Source organism: Camelus ferus, chromosome 15 (assembly GCF_009834535.1).
Source record: "Camelus ferus isolate YT-003-E chromosome 15, BCGSAC_Cfer_1.0, whole genome shotgun sequence".
Lineage (NCBI taxonomy): Eukaryota > Metazoa > Chordata > Mammalia > Artiodactyla > Camelidae > Camelus > Camelus ferus.
The window spans coordinates 43,773,061-43,798,506 of record NC_045710.1 but is presented as its reverse complement, the minus strand read 5'-3'; the positions used below and the strand labels follow the sequence as shown (position 1 = coordinate 43,798,506).

General features: G+C 42.7%; 1 protein-coding gene across 10 annotated transcripts in view; it reads left to right on the top strand.

Annotated features, from left to right (window-relative positions):
* Window positions 1-14,906, top strand: part of BCL11A (BAF chromatin remodeling complex subunit BCL11A) — a 98,159-nt gene extending 83,253 nt beyond the window's left edge. For 6 of the 10 annotated variants that reach the window (XM_032497597.1, XM_032497596.1, XM_006191321.2 and 3 more), the window contains one exon: window positions 4,651-9,877. In XM_032497597.1, coding sequence (XP_032353488.1) covers window positions 4,651-6,671 — 2,021 coding nt within the window. In that variant the 3' untranslated portion in view covers window positions 6,672-9,877. Of the gene's footprint in view, window positions 1-4,650; window positions 9,878-14,394 lie in introns of those variants that run through there. The other 4 variants (XM_006191324.2, XM_032497601.1, XM_032497599.1 and 1 more) reach the window with 4 other exon arrangements.
* Window positions 14,907-25,446: the final 10,540 nt, after the last annotated feature.

Genomic DNA, 25,446 nt, shown 5'->3' with positions numbered 1-25,446 from the left:
AATTCAAAGATACCACCCCCACCCACCCCCACCATCACTACCACCATCCAGTTACTTGTCTAAGCCAACCTTTATAGTGGGGAGCTTTTTATGAAATTTAGATTTGTATGTTTATAAAAATGTTTTTGAAAGATGTTGTTTTAGAAGGTAATACAGTTTGCTTCTCTCTGTAGGAATAAATGGCGTGAGTCACGCACAGCTAAAAAGTTGAATGGGGCCGGGGGCAGGGGGCAGTGGGGTTGATTCCACCCTAAACACAAAAAAACCAGGTTCAAGAAAAAAAGAAGTGTGACATCTAATTTGTATCTCAGGAAAATATTTTTATCTTGAAAGTAAATGAAAAAAAAATAATAACCTGTTGTGGAAAGAAAAAAAGGAAGGGAAATTATCATGGAAAGAGAATAATAAAGAGCAAGATGCTGGAGTTGGGGCCTTAAAGGGGACTCGTTTTCGGATGGGAGACAAACTAGACCCAACCATCTGGTGAATGGTGTCTGCAGGGCAGGGCCTGCTCCCTGAGACCAAATTCAAAGCTCGTTGTTTATTTTTGTTAACTCCTAGGTAATCCTAGGTAACAAAGAGTTATTGTGTGAATTTCACAAGCCCTCAAGTCCTGAGGGCTGGGTGGTGCAGGGGTTAAAAGCATCTCCTTTGCCCCTCTCCTCCCCCCAACCCCAAGCTGGGCCAAAGCCTGGGTTAGGTCACCGATTGCAGAGTTTAGGGGGTGGACTCATGGTTTCAAGTCCCTACATGCTGACTGGGTGGGGAGAGCTCTCCGCATTTCGCTGGGGGTGCCTGGGGCTCACACCAGCTGTGGGAACAGAGCCACCCTTGGAGGGAAGGAGGAAGGGAGTAGGGCAGTAGAGGGGAGGGTGGAGCCAGGTGGCCAAGGGCTGCTGCCTGGGAAACAGTTTAGTTCTGTCTTCTTCCCGATCCTCCTGAGGGCAGGGAGTTTTGATTTGAGGGGTGGGACACTAGGAGCCCGATTAGGAGCCCCTGTTTTCTCCCACTTCCAGCAGTGGGAGGGAGCCTAGTTCGCTGATACCCATGCTGGCAGGACCAATTTAGGAGTGACCAGAACAAGGTATGTGGAAATGGGTAGTAGGGCTCCAAAAAGCTCTCTAGCAAACCTGACCCCGGCCCCACTCAGCTGCCTCGACCAGCTGTCCTCGACCTTCAGAGCATTTAGCACTTGCTTTGTGGCCTCCCTGCTGGGTGCACCAGGGTCATGGGCCTTAAAAAAATTGCTCCCTCCTGCCTTCCCCTAACTGAGAACTCCTCTTGGCCTGGGGAGGCCTGGATTCTGCATTCCAGTCTTTTCCCTGGAAGCCCTTGTGTAATAAAAAACCCACATTCGTGTTGGACCTGATAGTTTATGCAGAGCTTTTATATACATTTGTCATTTGAGCCTCACAATTCTTTAAGGAACTGTTTTTTACCTTCATTTTACAGGTAGGAAACCTAAGCCTCAGAGAAATTAAATCACTGTCCCAGAGCCACCAGCTAGTAAACAGTAGAGGCAGGGGTCCTGCATCAGACCTTGCTCTTCCAGGCTTAGATCACATGACTCTTGAGCATTGGTGACAAACTAGAAATGGGGTCATTCCCTCCCATACAATAAAATGAAGTAAAAGCCGTAGGTGAGCTAATAGCTGATTTTAACTGTTTTGATGCCTCAAGTTCCTGTGCTTGGGGCTGGGTCTCCGTTTATTGCTCTAAATCAAAACAATCCCCTCGAATGCCCAATGAGGCTCTCAAATTGAGAAGTTGATTTTCATCAGAGTAAATGAAGAATATTATTATATTTTACACGTCAATAAATCAATGTAGCCCTAATTTTGCCACGCAGGAAATCAATTCTGGTCTTTCTAAACCATCAAAGATGTTATGAACAAAGTAATTTCACAAATTATGGCAAGTAACACATTTATTGATGACTGCAGTTTAGGAATTTAGAATCTGTGAGCACTGTAATATAATATGGTGCACTGGCATGAGCTGAGTGAAATACAGATTATATGGTGAAACCGTAATGCATCATTTGCTATTAGTGGACTGGTAATAATTACCAGTTTCAAAGCAGTTCTTTCCATGTAATCTTTAGTCTCAATCGTAACAGCCCTTCTCATTGACATTATGATTACACTAGCTGCCCTCATGATCTAGAATATCTAGTTGATGGGAATACTAAAATGTGGTAGTGAAAACTGTATGTTGTGTGCTCATTATAAGATAAAATGCCATTTTCTCTGACCTGATGTATGAGAGAGAGGGGAGGGTAACAGCACAATGTTAACATATTGTGGCATGATCATATAACTGGCTCTGAAAACAAAATTTTAGGAAGCTCAGGGCAGCAAAATAAAATGGACTTTTCTCATTTAAGTCTGTTTGAAAAGGATACAGATGAGATCCTTGATGTAGTGCTAGAGATTTCAGCATTTATCAATGGCTGCATTCATGGTGCATGCAAAACCAGCATCGCTAATTATGGGTCCAGGCCTGGGCTTCAATAGAATATTATAAGGTAAAATATGATTTAAAGGCATTTGTAGTGATGAAAGTGTTAAGGACTTGCTTCAGCTGACAAATCTCCTTTTTACTTACCCAATTCAGATTGTCAGGCTAAATGTATGATAATAACACAGAGTTCTAGAGAGGCAAAGGAGAAAGCCACAGAGGGTCACGGTAGTTGGAACCAGATAGTTTTTTTCTTGCCTATTTAGGACCCAAGTCATTGTTCAACAACAACAAAAAAATTTATGAAAATACTCTCAATGATGCTTTTTATTTCCCTTTGAAGAGAGGAGGCAAACAAAAATAGGCAGATAATGTGATACTAATGTCAGCATTTTCTTTCAAAATCTTTCTGCCTTTTTTTTCTCCTCCACATTAGGCAAATGTTTGAAACCTAATTTTGGTATCTTATCATCTAATCTTGTTAAAGAGATTTACCCAGGAGTGGGATATATTGAGTGAGATTATAAATGCATTGTAAAGTAAATTACAAGGTCAGGGCAGGGAGTCCATTATTCAGACAAGTGCTTGAGTGAGGCTGGCTTGTTTTGGAACAGGAGTGTTTGGGGCTCCTGTTAAGACGCTGCCAGCTTTTCTTTCTGACTTGCTAAATGGAGGAATCATCAATTGATTAATTTCTCATTCTCACTCTTTAACTCCACGGTGAATTTTTTTCCTTTTTCAAAGGTTACTGGCAAATACTAGCTGTGGCCTTAAGGAACTCGTCTTCCCCCACTTTTTTAAAAGAGGTGCTGAAGTGTATTTCTCATTTGTGTTTTATACAGTGTCTTTTTGGAATTGCTGGGAAGTTAGTGATTTTTCTCATCCTAGTCTTTTGGCCACCAGCATTTGCACCCTTTTTAATGCTGAGTTGACTGGAAAACTGTTAGTTGCTCCCTGGTTGTGTATGTTTTTTAATTTAGTTATCTCCAAAGAGGAATGATTGGGAAGTCAAACTGGCCCCTCCTTGCCACAGCGGCATTTCCCATTCTCGGATTCTTTTCAGTGAGAGAGAAATAATGTGACTTAAGCAGGGCCCCTCTCCAGACGTCTTGGCTACTGGCCAGAGAGTTGACTAGCTGAACTGTATCTTTCTGTTTCTTTCTCAACTGGAGCTGAGGCTCAGCCGAGGGCACAGGATGTCGTATAATTTGGTTCACGTTGTTAGCCTCTCAAAATAATGAGGAGGAGGCTAGTGTAGCATTTCTCTGCCTGCTGCCCATCATGATACTGGCTGCTTTAACTGTTCTTAAACTAGGATGCCGTGTCTGCTTAAGTTGGCACCAGACACTCCACCTAACTTCTCCAGACTTGCATTTGTTTGACTGGGGGGGGCATAACTCCTAAAGATTTGATACAGCCTGTTAGTTAAATCTGAATTAAACTTCTCTTTTGAGATTTTTGCAGCATCCCTTAAGATAAAAATGGGAGTCCCTGTGGGGTGCTGTGGAACCAGAATTGGGACTCACTGACTTTCACACCGGCTGGGATGTGAGAATATTGCTAGTCTGTCTTTTATGTAATTATTTCATGAGTACCTTCTCTTTTTTAACAATAGCAACAATTAGTGTGTTTCAGGCTAAGATTAAAAGCATCTCTAGGGCCATAGAGAATTGTACTGAGTTGACCTTCTCTTTTTTGGTATCTCTATGAAATGATTGCCCATTTGGAATGTTCCTCTGTCACCCAGGGGGATTTAGGAAGCAGCAAAGTTTCCATTAGGCCAACATGTCCAAGTCCCTCACTTAACTGATGAGGAAACAGAGGCACAGAGATGGAGTGGCCTGCCCCAAACCACAGCTGGTGAAAGAAGGGAAAGTTAAGAAGATGTTTCAATGTAGGGACCCTTATCCTCAAACTTGAATTGGTCTAGATTTTTCTGCTTTAGAGACTAGGTTTAAAATTCTTAGAACTGTGTCAAATGGCAGGGAGACTGATATGACAGATACTTACTGGGCACCAACCTCCAGATATGCCAGCACCATCTAGGCCAGGGGATGAGGTCAGTGAGGGCTTCAGGCCTTGGGGTGGAGGGCTGGAGGCAGGGAAGGCTGGAGGTGGAACATAAATAAGCAATTGCTGATGCCCTCGTCGGTGATTAAACATTGATGTTGGTGTTGTATTATTTTGCAGGTAAAGATGAGCCCAGCAGCTACACATGTACAACTTGCAAACAGCCATTCACCAGTGCATGGTTTCTCTTGCAACACGCACAGAACACTCATGGATTAAGAATCTACTTAGAAAGCGAACACGGAAGTCCCCTGACCCCGCGGGTTGGTATCCCTTCAGGACTAGGTGCAGAATGTCCTTCCCAGCCACCTCTCCATGGGATTCATATTGCAGACAATAACCCCTTTAACCTGCTAAGAATACCAGGATCAGTATCGAGAGAGGCTTCCGGCCTGGCAGAAGGGCGCTTTCCACCCACTCCCCCCCTGTTTAGCCCACCACCAAGACATCACTTGGACCCCCACCGCATAGAGCGCCTGGGGGCGGAAGAGATGGCCCTGGCCACCCATCACCCGAGTGCCTTTGACAGGGTGCTGCGGTTGAATCCAATGGCTATGGAGCCTCCCGCCATGGATTTCTCTAGGAGACTTAGAGAGCTGGCAGGGAACACGTCTAGCCCACCGCTGTCCCCAGGCCGGCCCAGCCCTATGCAAAGGTTACTGCAACCATTCCAGCCAGGTAGCAAGCCGCCCTTCCTGGCGACGCCCCCCCTCCCTCCTCTGCAATCCGCCCCTCCTCCCTCCCAGCCCCCGGTCAAGTCCAAGTCATGCGAGTTCTGCGGCAAGACGTTCAAATTTCAGAGCAACTTGGTGGTGCACCGGCGCAGCCACACAGGCGAGAAGCCCTACAAGTGCAACCTGTGCGACCACGCGTGCACGCAGGCCAGCAAGCTGAAGCGCCACATGAAGACGCACATGCACAAGTCGTCCCCCATGACGGTCAAGTCCGACGACGGCCTCTCCACCGCCAGCTCCCCGGAACCCGGCACCAGCGACCTGGTGGGCAGCGCCAGCAGCGCGCTCAAGTCTGTGGTGGCCAAGTTCAAGAGCGAGAACGACCCCAACCTGATCCCGGAGAACGGGGACGAGGAGGAAGAGGAGGACGACGAGGAAGAGGAAGAAGAGGAGGAAGAGGAGGAGGAGGAGCTGACAGAGAGCGAGAGGGTGGACTACGGCTTCGGGCTGAGCCTGGAGGCGGCGCGCCACCACGAGAACAGCTCGCGGGGCGCCGTGGTGGGCGTGGGCGACGAGGGCCGCGCCCTGCCCGACGTCATGCAGGGCATGGTGCTCAGCTCCATGCAGCACTTCAGCGAGGCCTTCCACCAGGTCCTGGGCGAGAAGCATAAGCGCGGCCACCTGGCCGAGGCCGAGGGCCACAGGGACACTTGCGACGAAGACTCGGTGGCCGGCGAGTCGGACCGCATAGACGATGGCACTGTTAACGGCCGCGGCTGCTCCCCGGGCGAGTCGGCCTCGGGGGGCCTGTCCAAAAAGCTGCTGCTGGGCAGCCCCAGCTCGCTGAGCCCCTTCTCCAAGCGCATCAAGCTCGAGAAGGAGTTCGACCTGCCCCCGGCCGCGATGCCCAACACGGAGAACGTGTACTCGCAGTGGCTTGCCGGCTACGCGGCCTCTAGGCAGCTCAAAGATCCCTTCCTTAGCTTCGGAGACTCCAGACAATCGCCTTTCGCCTCCTCGTCGGAACACTCCTCGGAGAACGGGAGCTTGCGCTTCTCCACGCCGCCCGGGGAGCTGGACGGAGGGATCTCGGGGCGCAGCGGCACGGGAAGTGGAGGGAGCACGCCCCATATTAGTGGTCCGGGCCCGGGCAGGCCCAGCTCAAAAGAGGGCAGACGCAGCGACACTTGTGAGTACTGTGGGAAAGTCTTCAAGAACTGTAGCAATCTCACTGTCCACAGGAGAAGCCACACGGGCGAAAGGCCTTATAAATGCGAGCTGTGCAACTATGCCTGTGCCCAGAGTAGCAAGCTCACCAGGCACATGAAAACGCATGGCCAGGTGGGGAAGGACGTTTACAAATGTGAAATTTGTAAGATGCCTTTTAGCGTGTACAGTACCCTGGAGAAACACATGAAAAAATGGCACAGTGATCGAGTGTTGAATAATGATATAAAAACTGAATAGAGGTATATTAATACCCCTCCCTCACTCCCACTTGACACCTCCTTTTTTCACCACCCCCCTCCTTTTCCCCATGGCCCTCCAGCCCCACTCCCTATAGGATTTTTTTCTAGTCCCATGTGACTTAAACAAACAAACAAACAGAAGTAACGGAAGCTAAGAATATATGAGAGTGCTTGTCACCAGCACACCTGTTTTTTTTTTTTTTTTCTTTTTCTTTTTTCTTTTTCTTTTTTTCCTTTATGTTCTCACCGTTTGAATGCATGATCTGTATGGGGCAATACTATTGCATTTTACGCAAACTTTGAGCCTTTCTCTTGTGCAATAATTTACATGTTGTGTATGTTTTTTTTTTAAACTTAGACAGCATGTATGGTATGTTATGGCTATTTTAAATTGTCCCCAATTCGTTGCTGAGAAAACATGTTGCTGTTTCCAGTTCCGTTCTGAGAGAAAAAGAGAGAGAGAGAGAAAAAGACCATGCTGCATACATTCTGTAATACATATCATGTACAGTTTTCTTTAATAACGTGACGAGGAAAAACAGTCTTTGGATTAACCCTCTATAGACAGAATGGATGGCACTGAAAGAAAATCTCTACAAGCTAAATGTCTGTCTCTAAAGGGTTAAGCGTATCAATTGGAGAGGAAGAAAAGGCCTTGAATTGACAAATTAACAGAAAAACAAAACAAGTTTATTCTATCATTTGGTTTTAAAATATGAGTGCCTTGGATCTATTAAAACCACATTGATGGTTCTACTTGTTATAAACTTGTAGCTTAATTCAGCATTGGGTGAGGTAATAAACCTTAGGACCTAGCGTATAATTCTATATTGTGTTTCTCACAACAATGGCTACCTAAAAATATGACCCATTATGTCCTAGTTAATCATCATTTTCCCTTTCGTTTAATCTTGTAAGCAAAACTGATTATACCAGTATAAAAGCTATTTTGCTCCTGGTGAGAGCTTAAAAGAAATGGGCTGTTTTGCCCAAAGTTTTATTTTTTTTTAAATGATGATTTAATTGAATGTGCAACGTGCAAAACCCCTGGAACATGATTAATTACGTTAGTAAGGAATTCATTTTATGAAGATAACTTGTTTTAAATAACATCTTTTGAAAAAAATTCTGGCACCAAAAGAAATAGATCCAGATCTACTTGGTTGTCAAACGGACAATCAAATGATAAACTTTAAGATCGTATAGCATATTTAAGAGAAGAGACTGACAATAAGGTTTGACCGAGGGTAACAGAGGAAAAAAATATGTGATTTATTAGCACAACATGGTACTATTTGCCATTTTAAACTAGAACAGGTGTATAAGCTAATATTGATACAATGATGATTAACTATGAATTCTTAAGACTTGCGTTTAAATGTGACATTCTTAAAAAAGAGAAAGAATTTTAAGAGTAGCAGTATATATGTCTGTGCTCCCTAAAAGTTGTACTTCATTTCTTTTCCATACACTGTGTGCTATTTGTGTTAACATGGAAGAGGATTCATTGTTTTTATTTTATTTTTTTAATTTTTTCTTTTTTATTAAGCTAGCATCTGCCCCAGTTGGTGTTCAAATAGCACTTGACTCTGCCTGTAATATCTGTATCTTTTCTCTAATCAGAGATACAGAGGTTGAGTATAAAATAAACCTGCTCAGATAGGACAATTAAGTGCACTGTACAATTTTCCCAGTTTACAGGTCTATACTTAAGGGAAAAGTTGCAAGAATGCTGAAAAAAAAATAATTTGAACACAATCTCATTGATGAGCATTTAAAAAAAAAAAACAACTAAAAAAACCTTTGCCAGCCATTTACTTGACTAATACTTACTTGGACTCAACATTGCAAGCGCTGTGAATGGAAAACAGAATACACTTAACATAGAAATGAATGATTGCTTTCGCTTCTACAGTGCAAGGATTTTTTTGTACAAAACTTTTTTAAATATAAATGTTAAGAAAAAATTTTTTAAAAAAACACTTCATTATGTTTAGGGGGGAACTGCATTTTAGGGTTCCATTGTCTTGGTGGTGTTACAAGACTTGTTATCCATTTTAAAATGGTAGTGGAAATTCTATGCCTTGGATACACACCGCTCTTCAGGTTGTAAAAAAACATACATTGGGGAAAGGTTTAAGATTATATAGTACTTAAATATAGGAAAATGCACACTCATGTTGATTCCTATGCTAAAACACATTTATGGTCTTTTTTCTGTATTTCTAGAATGGTATTTGAATTAAATGTTCATCTAGTGTTAGGCACTATAGTATTTATATTGAAGCTTGTATTTTTAACTGTTGCTTGTTCTCTTAAAAGGTATCAATGTACCTTTTTTGGTAGTGGAAAAAAAAAGACAGGCTGCCACAGTATATTTTTTTAATTTGGCAGGATAATATAGTGCAAATTATTTGTATGCTTCAAAAAAAAAAAAAAAAGAGAGAGAAACAAAAAAGTGTGACATTGTACAGATGAGAAGCCATATAATGGCAGTTTGGGGGAGCCTGCTAGAATGTCACACGGATGGCTGTCATAGGGGTTGTACATATCCTTTTTCGTTCCTTTTTCCTGCTGCCATACTGTATGCAGTACTGCAAGCTAATAACGTTGGTTTGTTATGTAGTGTGCTTTTTGTCCCTTTCCTTCTATCACCCTACATTCCAGCATCTTACCTTCATATGCAGTAAAAGAAAGAAAGAAAAAAAAGGAAAAAAAAAAAACACCAATGTTTTGCAGTTTTTTTCATTGCCAAAAACTAAATGGTGCTTTATATTTAGATTGGAAAGAATTTCATATGCAAAGCATATTAAAGAGAAAGCCCGCTTTAGTCAATACTTTTTTGTAAATGGCAATGCAGAATATTTTGTTATTGGCCTTTTCTATTCCTGTAATGAAAGCTGTTTGTCGTAACTTGAAATTTTATCTTTTACTATGGGAGTCACTATTTATTATTGCTTATGTGCCCTGTTCAAAACAGAGGCACTTAATTTGATCTTTTATTTTTCTTTGTTTTTATTTTTTTTTATTTGGATGACCAAAGGTCATTACAACCTGGCTTTTTATTGTATTTGTTTCTGGTCTTTGTTAAGTTCTATTGGAAAAACCACTGTCTGTGTTTTTTTGGCAGTTGTCTGCATTAACCTGTTCATACACCCATTTTGTCCCTTTATTGAAAAAAATAAAAAAAATTAAAGTACACAATGTAAGCTTCTTGTGTCCTCATTTGACACACTCTGTAAATTACTTTCAAGAAAATAACAGGTTTTAAGAGAAGGCCAGTCAGTCTTTTTCAGGATTATTACTATGGGCATTTTGATGCGTGTATTATACCTAAAGGAACATAAAGTATGTAGTATATTAAAATAGACATATCTCAAATAATGGAAATAGTTTTTAGACTTTATAGTTCTAGAATAATTTTGAAGAAATGGAAAGTGTTTTCAGTCTGATGTTAAAAACTTTCCCTCCATCTCTTAGCAGTAATCCATTCAGATACAAATGAAAAGCTTACTGGTAATAGCATCTTAAACTTTTATTCCCTTTGGATTTTTTGCTGTTCTTGTTGTGTAAAAGTTCTTTTCTGTTCTCCCATCCCTACCCTATCTTAGAACATAATGCAAAAAAGTTTTTTTTTTCTAAATCAGCTGTTTTGTTTCAGAGTGAGTCTTTCCTCATACCAAAAATAACCGCCCCCTCCCCATCCCCGCCATCCAAAAATCCAGAAATGAAAGCATCAGGCAAAAGAGAGAGAGAGAGAAAAAAAAAGGAGGGGGGGAAGAAAGCAGGAGTTTAGCCAGATGTGGCCAAATCTGTGGAATCAGCCACTGATTTCCTGAGATACATGGTGGTTTGCTCTGTGATTCTGAGATCCTAAGGACCCTAGATGGGACGAATCTTTTAAGTGTTTTTATAGGATCTAACTCGCTGATAGCAAATGAGGGTGGAGGTACCCTTCAGTTATCTTTGGGCCAACCAACAGATGTGTGAAATGAAGCAACATCTTTGAGAAGCTAGTTAGGTCTGTTTTAAAAAAAACCCTCCTTAAAAATCTGTGTTGTCAGTTTTATAAATACTGCATGTTGCAGCATCTATTTGCTTTATCACATACCTCTGTGATACTGTCTCCCTGTTTCCAGTGTAGGTGAGTGGATACGACATTGTTCTTATTTTTGTAAAAACCAAAACAAAAGCCATTCTGTTGTCTTGTGGTAGCATTTCTGTTGCTCAGTTCTTATGCCCTGGTGCCTTGTGAGGTGGCCTTTTCACGGAATGTCTTTTATCTGAGGCAAGAATAGTTTTATCGTTCTAAAATACAGAGAAAGTAGGTGTATTTTTTTAAAGCCCATTTGGGTGGGAGGCAGAGTGGAGGCAGACAGGAATTCAGTAAGAGAGGATTTGGGAGAGCATTGTACAGGAGCTGGGATAGAATGAGGGGGCACTTGCAGAAACTGATAATTGGCAGTGGAGTGAGAGGGGATATAGGTTTTAGATGAGGTTACTTCACAGATGAGTCCAGGATGCTGTTTAAGACAGAAATATTCTTCAGTGGCCATGCCGTTTCGGACATAGTGACTTCTGCTCAACCATATTAAATGTCCATAAAACCGCTGTGTGTTTCTATTCCTCTTTTCTTAGGAAGAATGAGTACAACTGTGCAGGTTTTATGTACAGTATTCATTTTAATTTCTCAGTATATGATGCTCTTAGTGTAATTAGGTTTTGCATCCCGACAGAATTAATAGTGGATACTGTATGCTTGTATGCTCAGATTCCTTAAATCAAATGGAGAATGGGGAGGGGTGCAAACATTTGGTGATAAATCACAGATTAGGTTTGATTTACATGGTCCCAAAGTTAAATAAATTTATTGGGAGACAGGTACTTCAGGGTTCTCAGTCTCCTGACTTATTGAAGCCCTCTTATAAAATATTATTCCTGAGGCTGCGTGCACAACAGAAGCTTGAAAACTTAGGCAACATGAATATAACTTATAAATGACATCTTGTATCTGAATCCTAAAATTAAAAATCTTAATGTAAAATAACAAAAAAAAATTTTGAACAGTAGGATGAATTCATGATGAAGTTTTAAAATAAAGAAATACTAAGGGCACGAACACATTTCAAAATTCTCAAGTTTATGGGACACCCCTGAATGCAATGGTCTCTACATACTTGAACTCCCGATGCCTAAAATGTTCCCTTTTATCTTCAAGAACAATTTAATAAACAGGAATACAGTCATACCATTTCTTACAGATGTTAACCCAGAACCTCTCCAGTACACGTACCACCTTCATCCTGAGACCATTTACTATCCTCTCTCTGTTAAGGACGTACAAAAGGACTGAGACTAACACATTTTAATGGTTGCTAAGAAGTGAGGTGAATGCTTGGTTCTTCCTTTGTACCAGCAATGGCAGGAAGTGTGAAGTAGTTGAGTTTTTCCCAGGGCATTCTGTGATGGAACTGTTTATTTAAATACCATTCTTGTATATGCAATAAGTACATACTGTATATATTTATAATGCTTGAAGTGAGAACTTGAAAGGAAGTGGCAGTGGGGGTTAGATATCATTTCATTTGGAGAAATAAGGAAATGAGATGGTTTACTCACAGACACTAAAAGTTTGTTAAAAGGTACTGGGATATTTCAGGCCTTCCTGAAAAGGAGTTGAGAAGCCTCAGGCCCTGTCCTGAAAAGGAGTTGAGAAGCCTCAGGCCCCATCCTGTCCTGCTTCAAACACTTTACTCTCAGAGAGTGAGGGAGGAAATACAGCGTTTTCATTTTCTTTAAAACCCTCGCCTGTTCCTTACATACACAAACATGATTTCTTAGGACTGTTGTAATCGTGTGTTTTTCATTATGATTCTGTTACTCCATTGTCCCTGGGCCTGGTGTTCAAGAATGTACATATTCCTATGCTCTTTTTTTCAGACAACTACCCACTAAAAAAAAAAAGAAAGTGTGGGAATTTTGCTGGTATGAGGATGAGATTGGCAGTGCTCTTTAAACCTGCTTGGAAAAATGTTGTTTTAAAAAGACTGTTAACTTTTAAAAGGCATTAGACACTTAGCAAATTTTCCTAAGTGTCTCCTAAGGCCCTGCAACTTTCCCAATTAGGAATAAATAAACCCATTTTCAGAGACATGGACATCAGAACACATAGATGGAATTGGGATTATGTGCATTTATTCCAGGGTTGCTTTAACTACAAATTGTAGACGTGGGTGGTTGGGTCTGCACTTTTGCTTGCTGTTGTCTTGTTATCCCAGTAGCCCGCTGTTTCATTTAGTAAAACACATGGCCAGTGAATCAGCCTTTAGGGGGATGGGTCTATTTCTCTCTCTCTCTCTGTTTCCCAGTGTCATCCCATGATCATGGGGTGCGATTAATGCCTCCTTACAAATGGGAAAGGAGACCTGTATTGTTCATGTGGGTCATTGTTCTCAAGAACCTAAACTTGGCCGAACACAACTCAATGGTTGATCCAAATACTGTTTTTCCTTTCTGTAAAGTGATAAAGGGAGCAGTTATCACGTCTTTACGAGCTGGCAGAAAAGGGAAATTAAGCCATTTCCCCGAAGTCTGTCCTCTAAAGCAGGACCCACCCCCCTCAACCCATAGAGGGCTGTGCTTTTAAATAACGATGGACGTGGTACACGCCCATGCTAACTATACTTTATTAGGGCTTTAAACATTGGTAGCAGGTCTAACAAAGGGGCTTGATGGAGGTTTCAGCTAAAGGGGCCTCAACGACAGTGACTTAGGGCTGGGCCGGAACAGGATTCCCCAGAGCCCACCTGGACACAGCAGGGCCCTCAGCCCAGGTCTCCCCTGCTCAGGGGGGGAGTCGAGAGAGCAGCTGAGCTCCAGACCCTGGGCCTCCTGCAGCGCCAAGTCAGGGGCGAGGAGGCCCCAGGCCCCTGCTTCGGGTCGCCATGGCAACGAGGCCTGGAATGCCACAGTGGTAGCCCTCTTCCTCTGCACGTCCGGACTCCCAGTTCTGCTGCTTCAAGTCAATGTGCACAGCAAGGGAGGAGCCCCGGAGGAAAATAACCACTCCCTTCTTCCCTTCACCACTGCCTTGCCCCCTTACAAAAGAGAAAAAAAGAAAAGAAAACTGCATGTTTGAAAGAAACTACAGGCAGTTTTTGGTGCCATTTGGGAGCAACTATTTTGAGTTCTGGTTTCCTCTTCAGAGATTTGTTCGCCTCTTGTAAATCGTTGGCTGCTTTGACGTTGAACTTGATGACATTTCATGTTTTCGTTGTGCTGCTTTTACATCAATTTTGATTTTTTTGTTTCTTTATAATTTTGTTATTATTTTAAGGAAATGTCCCCCTTCCCTCCTCCCTCCCCTGTTCTCCTCAACCAAAGGACTGTTTCCTACTCAGTTTTCTCAGTCATAAGGGAAAGTGTTTCCTTCCAGGTGTGTCCCCAGCTTATTAGGCCTATCCTATGATGGGTCGGGGAGGGGGTCTGGGTCCTTTGGGGGAAGGCAGGGAGGGAGGCATGGGAAAGGCACTCAGAAGTCAGCGATTTGGGGGAGGCGGGAGATTGAGTTTGAAATCGTGTTTAAGATGCCGGTGGCTCAACCTGTGCTTGCTTTAAATTACAATTTTAAGAAGCTAGTTAGAGAACAGAAAAATCACTGGGCCAAGTCACACCTGTACTTTTTTTTTTCTCCTCCTCCTCTGTCTCCAACCTCTTTCTAGGTTCTTCACACACCCCCATTCGGCGTAGTACCCAGAGAGCTCAAGATGTGTGGCAGTTTTCGGATGGAAGCTCGAGAGCCCTTAAGTTCTGAGAAAATTTGAAGCCCCCAGGGGCGGGGTGGACGCGTGCCGCCCAGCCGACATCTGCGTGGTCTGTCATCCTGCTAGTTTGTGATGTTTTCTGACAGTAGCCTCCAAGAAGCCGTTGTGCGAAGACAGAGTCCTGCAGAGTCCTTCCTGCCCGGGCCTGCAGTGCCATTTTATTTATATTTTTTAATAAAAAGCAAAAACAAAAAAACAGACCCACACTGGAACCGTGAATCAGTCCCATATAGAGGGCCCGTGGACCATTACTGCCCCGAGTGCCGTCCTGGCCCTGCTGAGACCAGCCAAACCTAATTCCCCGTATTGTGGAAATGAGCATGAGTCCCCCAAACCCCTTGTTTCTATACATTCTATGTTGTCTTTTAAAAAGTGTGCTTAACATTGACACAATAAATGTTGGAGCTTTAGGTGGTGTTTGCTTGTTCTTTAATTATTAATGCTGATGAGACGATGCCACTGCTTAGGACTGTATTTTTGTACCTGTTACCTGCAGACACCCATCGGGTGGAAAGGAGGAACAGATTTAAGGAATGAGTAGGAGGTGTAAGAGGGGAAATAGGTTACTGCTTATCAGATGGCATAAATTTTCAAGGAGAATCAAAATGCAAAACTTGGGAATAAATCATAGCAATATCATAATTAATGTAGTAGTAGTGTTGCTGTTTATTAATGCTGAAGTGTGGTTTCCCTAACTGTCTGACTTATAATTTGCATACCATTAAATAATGCATAATATGGCATGCTGAATTCTGTTTTTCAAATATATGCTTTTGGTGGCTACCATACAGGATTTGAATTTGTCTTTTAATTTAGCCCAAGAAAGATAACGTCACTGGGTTAGTGGTAAATCCCAGAGAAGGTGATAAATGTCAGTAGTTGCTTATTAAATATTCTAATTTTAGGTTCCCAAAACTTTAGCAAATATATCTGAATGTAGACAACTAAACAAACATAAAACTTCTTTATTACTCATATCAGGAAATTTGTGACAGATTTTATAAGGGGAAAAAGTATAGGAGGAAAGAAGTTCATATCAGAACACACTATCATAATCGTAACAGTGCCCCATTCCTTAGAAATTAGTGACACAAATAAGTTAGGTCTACAAACTAGTGATAAAAATTCCTTCTGGCCCAGTTAATTTGCAAGGAACTTTTCTCAGTTTGGTGTTTTCTATTGCCTGGAGATCCAGAAGAGAACTGGAAACAATATAGCATATTAAAATAGGTTTATAAATAATAAAACTCAGACACCTGTGTATTATAGATTTACATACTGGCTGTGAACGTAAGTGGGGAAAATCTTACCCACTCACCCTCTGGCTAGATTTACCTAGCCTAGTGAGAAAGCAAAATAATTGGCATCTGGATTCTTTCCTGCTTGTTCATCATAATTAATGACTTCTCACAGTCGTGTGCTGCCTTACAGTTTATACAGTAGCTTTCATGTGCATTATTTCATCTGATCCTCACTGGGACAGATCTCAAGACTTCCACTTTGTGGATGAGGAGACTGAGGCTCACCAAGGTTAAAGGCTTGCCCAAGGCCATATCAGTGAGGAGAGCAAAGAAGCAAGGCGTTCGTGTACCTTACTGGTCAAAGGGAGTGTCTCTCCCTATGGCAGCACACAAGCCACAGTTGTTCGTGAACACACACATGTATGGCTCCCAGACACAGATCAAGGATGCCCCCTGTTAGTAAGGGCACACAGTGTCTCTTCCTACCAACAGCTGTGTACACTGCAGGAGGGAGCTTGGAGTAAGCATCCCTTCTTGTCATCTCCTTTCCCCTATGGCTTTTCTGTGACAAATAACCCTGGTTGACTAGGTGACCTGGATGAGTTCTGGGGACCTCCTCTCACCTAGGTGAGATGGGACCTCCAGACAAGGATTATTTCTTGGAGGAACCCTCCCAGCCCCGTGCTCTGCCTCTGTGCTACTGAAACCTAAAACCATTAGTGATTCTGTGACAGCATCCTCCCTGAACGTGCTAAGTTCCTTGCTAATACCTAGAAAGAGTGACTGTGCTTCAAAAGGGAGGCCCAACTGAAACAGAACAAACAGTCCTGCGTTTTGGAACGACTTCAGCCTTGGTGTTCACTACACTTTTGTTTCTTGTCTGTGTATCCACCTCCATGTTTTATTTCTTCTTGGAGTCAGTTTGTAAATAAATGGATATCTCTAAAATGGGATTTTTGGGGCGGTTGGGAAAGAGAGAGGAAGTGAGTAAAGGGTGTCTTTTTCCTCTTCCTTTTGGAGAAAAAAGATCCTTCATTGAAACAAACAAACAAGTAAAAAACAACAAAAAACCCCCCAAACATATCTTCCCCATACAATTTTTAGTTGAGAGAAAATAAAAATTCATTTATGAAATTCATTATGAAATGATGGTGTTATGCTAGGGCTAGAACTTTTGAAAACCCATGCAAGATTGATGAATTGGGTCGACATCTCCCTGTGTGATATGTCAAGGTCGTGGTTGTCCATGAATGGTGGAAGCAGCAGAAGGGACTGACAAATCTGACTGGGGTCCTCAGTGCGCCCTCTCCAGAGAGTGAAACTTCAAGTTGCAGAGAGATTAATTGGTTGCCCAGCATGCACCGAGCTTGGATTAGAGGACAGTCCTGGGTACTCAGAGGGTAGGGACCAAATATGGGACATTGTTCCTACCCTCCCAAGCCTGGTCTATGAACATTTATTTTGTGGTCTGTCCAGATTGTCACACTGAACAAAAAGATCTGTTAGATGTCTGGGTCCATGATGGCTGAGATTCAGATGCTCCTACAGCACTCAGCACCTGGCCTATTGAATATTGGTGGTGCTGAAGAAATAAATGTATCAAAACCAGTGGGAAAGAAAAATCTTAGGCAAGGAGAGCAAACATGGATCCTACCGTGGTCAAATTGAGTGCCCCAAACCTTGGCAGAATGCTTCCTGTGCATTTCTGCTTGGAGTTTTCAAGAGTGTTTTATTAGAGTGGTAAGGAACATCTTTCAAGTTTTGTGTATGCTGACATGATTTCCTTTTTTTTTTTTTTGAGGGCTAGATAGTGAGGTTAATGTTAAAGATGATTATTTATATTAGCGCATTTTCCCCCAGTGTTAATGTTTATTGCTATGAAGAATTCTTACTTTAGAGATCAGCGTCCCCAGAAAGTAGCTGTCGAGAGGATCAGAACTGAAGCTTTTTGTAGGTTGTTGTCTCTCTTCTTACATGCCACATAGCTTTGGCTCCTTTTTGGGTATCAGGCGAGGGAAGAGATTTGAGGAATTAACATATTGGTTGTGAAGTCAGTATGAAATTCAATTAGAAGTTCAAAAACAAGGAATGCTGCAAGCACACCTTCCTTCTTCAAGGATCCATCCTGAATTCTCAACCAATGGACAAACAATAATGTTACGTTCCTTTTCTTTGATTCCCTAGCAGAGACAGCACTTTTCAGTTTGCAGTCCCCCAGGGTTACAGTAAGCCAAAGAACATCTCAATTCCTGCAAAATCTGGAAACGTTCTTTCCCTTTCTATCTTAGTGTAAATTAAGATACCTATTGTTAAATCACATTATCTTTCCCCTTGTTTTACATCTTAAAAAGTGCTCCCAGGAAATACTTAAGGTTTATAGAGCACTTTTATAGATGTAATAGAATCAATTTTCCTAGTGATTCTAGAATCTAGGCAGGACAAGAACAGACGACAGCTTGAAAGGAACCACAGCAATTATTTATTTTAAAGATCGGGGCAACAGAGGCCCAAAGATTACGTGCAGGACCTAAGATCACACAGCTTGAAAAAAAAGTGCGAGCCAAGCTCGAAACCACGCAGTTAGTGGCTGAGCCAGAATTGGAACCCAAGCCTCCAGCTCCTGTGCAAAGGAATTCAAGCTGCAAATCTCTCCCTTGTGACCTACTAAATTCAGAAACAGGAATGGCAGAAAAAGTGTGCATTACAGAAGGATTTAAGAATGAAATCAAAAGCTTGTTTTGGTGCCAGTCCTAGTGGGGAACATGTAAGCATGTCCCACATTTCAAGGATTTCCAAGCAGGATCCTGATGACAGGCCACATTTAGGTCGCTGTCTGGAACGGTTCCTCCTTTAATCCACCCGTCCAATGGTAGAAATGAACTTAGGGAGCAAGAATTGCTGGGAGACAGCTTTTAAAGTTAAAAGGGCATAAAAAAGAGCTACTCACCAAACCAAATTCATCTCAAATGTCTTAAATAGATCTCACAATCTGTTCCATTCTCCGGGCAGGATTTAAGAGAAACGCCCACTTAATTTGCATTTTGAGGCCTCATCACATCCTGTCAGAGAGAGAATCCAAGTAGCCAATAGCATGCCCGGAATCCTGTTACTGGGGCTATTTAATTTTGAGTTCAAAGATGGTGAAATAGCAATGAACTAAAGGGAATGTTGGTCAAAACAGTATGCAAGTCCGGGTTGTGAGGACTATTCCACTTAATGTGCTATGTAGGCTGCACAGTCTTTTTCTGTGCAAGATGAAATCTTAGTCATTTTCCACTTTGATCAGGGGTTCCTGGCTCTGTTGGGAGATGTACAAATTCTGCCTTACCCTTCATGAGGTCTGCCGCTCTCGGCTCTTCTGCTGCCGTTCCTTTTCTTGCCAACCATCCTTTGACTCACATTTACGTCTTTGAATGGACATGGGTTGACTTTGAATGTCTCGGGGCCTGATGGGGCTGCAGTTGCTGCGTGCAGCAGCTGTTTCGAGCCTGCACGGGCAAAGTCATCCCTGAAATAGGAGCAGGCCAGCAGGAAGCCTCACAGAGCAACAGCAAATCAAACATCCCTGTTGAGGATAGTCTGAGAGGAAGTAATTTGCCTGATTTTTTTTCCTCCCTGGTGATAGTTCCCTGAATTTCCTGAAACTGTAATGCAAACAGGCAACTTCCACTGTCCCTTCTGCTTCTCTCTCCCTGCTGATGTGTCCTGTCTTCTCAGACACACCGAAAGCAAGGTCTTCAAGAGGGACGAGATGTGGAGACTACCTTCCTTTGGGTCTGGGATGTGTGGAGAGTTGCGCTCAGGCCCCTATCTCAGAGTGCCTGGTGTAACCTGTTGCCTGCTTCCCCACACGAAGGGGAAAAACCAAAATGTAAATACTCCTCTTCAGAAACTCAGCCAAAGCTCAGAATGCAGGAACTCGAGTGATTTTCTTTTAAAGGGGTCCCCTTTGTATGGATTTGCCTGTAGCCACTTGGCATTATTCATGGAGTTCTTTTTATTTTTCAGCTTCTTTGAGTGTACATTTTCTTTTCCCTCTGACAGGCTGATGGGCTGGGGATGGACTCCTGGCGTTTTTGGTGCAGGCTGGTGAATGGTGCTGGTCTCTGAGCCGGCAAACCAGGGTTGTAATCCTGGCTTTATCTTTGCCTTGCTCATCCACCTGGCGTCTTCTCTCTCTACTTGACGCCATTCAAGGCCCATTTCTCCCTCTGAAAAAGGAAGAACACACCCCGCTTCCTACCTCCTATTACCCAGCAGTGTACAATTGTCACAACAGCATGAGTCATCTGAACGCTCTGGACTCTATTAAGGGCGGGGGTTACTGACATCCAGTCTTGATGACTGCAGAAGTGGAGTTGTGGTCCATCTTAAGAGCGGGTTTTCCTTTGCTTTCAATTAGTGGGCCCATTTTCTTTATAAGATTATGTCACACACAAAAAAGCTGCAGGGATTTTTGTTTGGAATCTAAAGCTATCATCGTGTTTTTTAAATGTTCAGATTTTGGAAATGATTACATTTGCAGTGCTTGGGGTGGATTTTATCACTTCAGTACGCCTTAAGGTTGGAGGTGCCTCACTATCCCTCTCCCTGCTGAAGGGTAGCCCTGGAGGACAGCTCTGTCCCACAGGCCCTTGAGCACCTCACCAAGGGTTGCAAAGCACCACACATCTTCTGCTGCCTGGAGATTGAGGACCAGGCCATGTCCGAAATGTGACCTCTCATTGAACACCTAACCCTTCTCATTTTCAGCTGGCAGATTGCCCAGAGCTTGGTAAACAGCAAAATGTAGGTTAAAGTAGAAATAATAATATTGGCTAGTGTTTATTGAGAATTTACAAGGTGATAAGCACAACCATAAGAGTTTTCTATGCATGTCCTTATTTCTTCTTCACAACCATCTTGTGGGGTAGGCACTATTATTATTCCCATTTTACTGAAGCTTACAGACACTTAAGTGACCTGTCCAACATTATACAATTGGTACTGCCACTATGATATGGCTCTTAACCTCTGTGTACTGACCTCCAGGATCTATCTCATTCTACAGTTTTGTCACCATATGTAATGTCAAAGTTGGGAATATCATATAAAAAAAAGTGACAACAGTGCTAATGAAAGTGACTAGGAAGTATACTCAAAGTGGCTTTGCCTACTGTGTTCTGGTCCTGTTAAATACTGAACAAGGCCAGTGTCACTATGTCCCACGGGGCTTGCATTTTTGTCTGTCCTTGGAGCTGGGAGGACTAGGTTGATTCTGTGAGGCATAGCTGAGGAATTCACTCGTGTGTCTTCTCCAATTGCAGTAAGCCTCATTCATTTGTTCAATCAACAAATATTTATTAGGTTCCTGCTATATGCAACCTACAGAGTTAAGTGCTGGGGAAGGGATGCAAAGAGGTAAAAGACACAGTCATTGCCTGTCAGAAATGGCCACCAGTGGAGAATTAAATTAATTAGAATCCTACTAAATAACTAGTCTTAGTTAAGCTGATGTGGTGAGAACAGTGGGCCTTTTAAAATGCTAATATATAATTCACTTTGCCAAAGCAGACAGCAGTCCCAGGCAAGGGGCTTCAGAGCTCCCCAATGAACAGGAATGCTATTCTTTATACTTTATCAGTAGGATGCACACCTAAAAGTTGTTACAAATGGTGGGGATGAGTACACATTGATGTTTCTTCATCTGGCCCAGTCTTTCTTGTGAAAGAAAAAAAATAACAGCAAATAATTTAGAAGGAGGGTATTAATAAAAACATAGTTCTTATCCTGTGATCAAAGATAAGTGACCTATTCAGGGGATAAGTCCATGTATTTCAACCCTCTGAGCTAATTTGTAACTGATTACCTGGCTGTAATTTAATCTGAATGGAACATGACAAGGAAATCTTTACTTCTTCTATGTGCAGGCCTATGACCTATCTCAGAACATCGGCATAAGCTAAGTTTGTTTTCTCCACCTACAGTGTGTGAGGTGGTGTTCTAGGCACTGTGGGCAACTATAAAGAAGCATAAGACCCCACTCCTGTCTTCAAAAGGATTATAGTTGGTCCTAATGTCTATCGTCTAGTAAGACTATAAACATATAAGCAGATAATGAGCAAGTAAAAGATGCAGTATGATTATTTCAGAGGTGAGAGACACAAGCTGTAGGAATGCGAAAGAAGATAGTTTCTTTGGGACCAGCAGAGATGTTGGGCTTTTAGTTGGTCATCAAAGGCAGGCTAGAATTTAGCTGATAAAGAGACAGGATGAGGGCAAACCAGTTCAAGGCAGTCCTGGGGTGCTCGGAGGGCAATGACTAGACCAGTAAGGCAGGAAGAGAGGGGCTGTCCAAGAAAATCGTGTAAGGTAAGGTTGGAAACTAATTTGAAACCACATAATGGAGGGCCTTTCATGATAGGCTTAAGGAGATTGTATTATAGTCAATAAATAGTTTTTCAAAATCATGTGCACAGAAAAGTTTTAGGAAGAGTGTGGCATGGTATAGAACGGATTGGAGAGGAACTCAAAAAAGACCAAGAGACCAGTAGGAAGTGATCCTTGAAAGTGTTGGCAATTTCCTAGAGGAACGGCTCTGCTCTGAGTATAGTTTTTGGGTCAAACTATGTAGTCATCCTCATCATATTCACGCAGACAACAGCCCCATTTTTCAATGGTATATGTAAATTCCCCATTTGCCCTAGTCTAGAGCCATTCCAGACTGCCTGTGGAAGCCCACAATAGTTCTTCCTTATGTGTTGACTGTTGCCAGAAGCCCACCCAATGAAGAGCCTGCAGATAAAGACCTTGAGGCCCAAGCAGGTCGGTTAGTCCCTAGAGATGGACGGTGTTTACAATACAAAGGGAAAACATCATGTCTCATGAAGCATTTAACACTTAACCACCAAGTCTCAAGCACAGTGATAAACTGGAACTGAACTGGAAAAAGAACAGAAAGCTACAAGAGTTTTCTTAGTTCAGTGGCTTCAAGGACTTTCCTTTTCTGGGGGGAAGATTTATAAATTGTTTTATTCTCTTGACTACTTGTAAAAGTTATATTGTGTTGCTTTTTCCTTTGCAGCATGCTTGTTGATACATGCTATGTCCTGTAATAATATGATTTTGTTGTCATTTGGCCACAACATTAGATGAATTTCATAATGAAGTCTCATGAGCTGAAAGTAAGCAAGCATATTTACACGGAATCAGAGAATGTTCTCTGCATAAAGTAAGGCTGAGCCGGCTGGGGCTTTCCTCTCTTGGAGTTTACATTTCAAAAACAGAGACCTTTGTTTTTTTTGTATTGCAGTCATATCATCTGCTCTCCTTCCATGCCTCATGTCCCCTGCCTATCATTCTGTTCCTCCTGGAAGCAGGACTGGTCCACTATTCTCCAGTGTCATAAATCAGGACATTTAAGGCATACAAAGAATAATTTTTGACACTGGGTTGCAAATTCTCCCTTTCACCATCGAGTTTCTCCCGGAGCCCCCCCCCCCCCCCCAGGCCCTGTCCACAGCCACAAGCTGCAGCACTGGCCCCACTCCTCAGGAGGATTGTCGAGGTCATAAATACATGCTAAGGAAAAGTGAATGGCTGGGAGCTTCCCAAGGGGTTCAACATACATGGAAACATGCCCCTGAGGTGTGAAAACATTTTGATATTTCCAGTATGGCCTGTATCTCCCCTCCGACTGAAACAGAATAAAGTATCACTGAAAAAGTGAAGTGTTCCCTCCAGACCTGGATGGGAAACAGGGAGGAAAGCAAGGCCTCTGTGAGAGGCAATCTGTGGAGCAGAGAACAAAGCTCCCTTCTCCAGCTAGGTACCCCCTCTTCCACGTCAGCACAGGGCTCAATCACAGTGCAGCAAAAGGATAATCACGGAAAATCATGTATACTTGGTTAGGAAACCCAAGTGTCCATACAATAGTAGTTAATGTAATAGTTTGCATTTAATCACCCTTTCCATTTTCCCTGCCAGTCAGAATTACGTTGTCCGTACAGAAAGTGTGTATATATGCGCAGTTTCACCTCTAACTCCTTATGTATACACCTGTTTGTAACATACGCATGTTCATGCCCTGTGTGTGCCACCTGTACACACACGTCCAGACGGGAAAACACGCCTTGTCTGTAATGACTATGAAGATCTTAAGGACATTGTTGGGCTTTGATCTTTTTTTTTTTTAATTGAAGTATAGTCAGTTATCATGCATCAATTTCTGGTGTACAGCATAATGTTTCAGTCATACATATACATACATATATTTGTTTTCATATTCTTTTTCATTATAGGTTACAATGAATTACAATACAAAATATTGAATATAGTTCCCTGTGTTATACAGAAGAAACTTATATATCTAGGGCTTTGATTTTTGATAGTCATCATCCCCTGGTTTCTAGAGTCTTCTCTTCAGAAATTGTATTCACTCTGGGCTCCCACCCTTCTTCTCCAGGAGTTAAAGGTCAAGATGACAAACCTGGGCTAGAGAAGCTTAGTTTATCCTTTCCTGGCCTAAGGAGTCATTGTGTCTACAGAACAGATGTGGGATGGGCAGAAGCGGAGTAAACCTATCCCCTCTCCTACTGGAAATCACATTTAATTCTGACCCAAGGGACCTCCTTGTTGCAAATGGAGAGGTAATTAAGCCTCCAGACTCTGAGACTTTTGGGGTGAGAGGGCTTAGTTTTTCATACATACATCCAGTATATTTTTGAAGAGCAGAGGGTGGGGGGTCAGAAAGGCTTAGGAAGACTTAAAGAGAACGGAAACAAGATGACAGGTGTTGGGCATGTTGCTGTGAGATGGTATGGGTACATAGAACACATCTTTAAAAATTCATTCCTGTTTTAAAAAGCTCCAAGAATGCTACCAGCATTCTCGATGGTGTGACAGAGGAAGAGGGAACTACCTTGTGTGGCGAGTGCTCACGGGAAGGAGTGTGGGCAGGAGTGTCACTCCTGCTATCATGATTGTTTAAAAAAATCATTATCGAAGTGGAAAAGTTTCATCTTCAGAGACCAGAAGTGAGAACTCGAAGGACAGGAGACCTCCGCTGGTAACCACACTTGGTTGTTAACCAACACAGCCAAGGACTGAGCCCAGTGACCTAGAGGGAAATGGCTGAGGTAACCAATCCCCAGGAGTGGTTCCCCCGAGGAGAGTCGGTCCCATTTCAGCCCCTGCCAGCGAGGAACATTCCACTTGCTGCTGCTCTGTGTTGACTCAGACCATCCCTCCTGGGTGTGTGGTGGCAGTAGAGCTTGGAAAATCTGAAGCAAGCGAGAGGACTTAAGATTTCCATTTAGGAATGTCGACACCTTCAAGGGACACAGAGTGTGTGTGTGTGTGTGTGTGTGTGTGTGTGTGTGTGTGTGTGTGTGTGTGTTGGGCTTGTACCGAGGGTGGGGGTCACTCCCTCACTCCCCCTAGCCATGTTAGCACTGGTAAAGTGGAAGCTGCCCCTGTATACTGCACACCCTTCCCTTTCACCACCCACTTTAGGAAGCAAGCTGAGAGAACTCTCTAGCATGGGCACCCTTGTTTTTTTTTTTTTTTTTTTTTGATGGGCCAAGCTTACAGTTTTCAAAGTGCTATGACAGGATGGTTGCAAAAATAAAAAGCTAGTGAAAGCTTAGTCACAATATTTCTATAGCTGGCAATCAAAAGATCATATTGCATGCAACTGGCAAAATCATCATAGAGAAATTATGCATTTTCC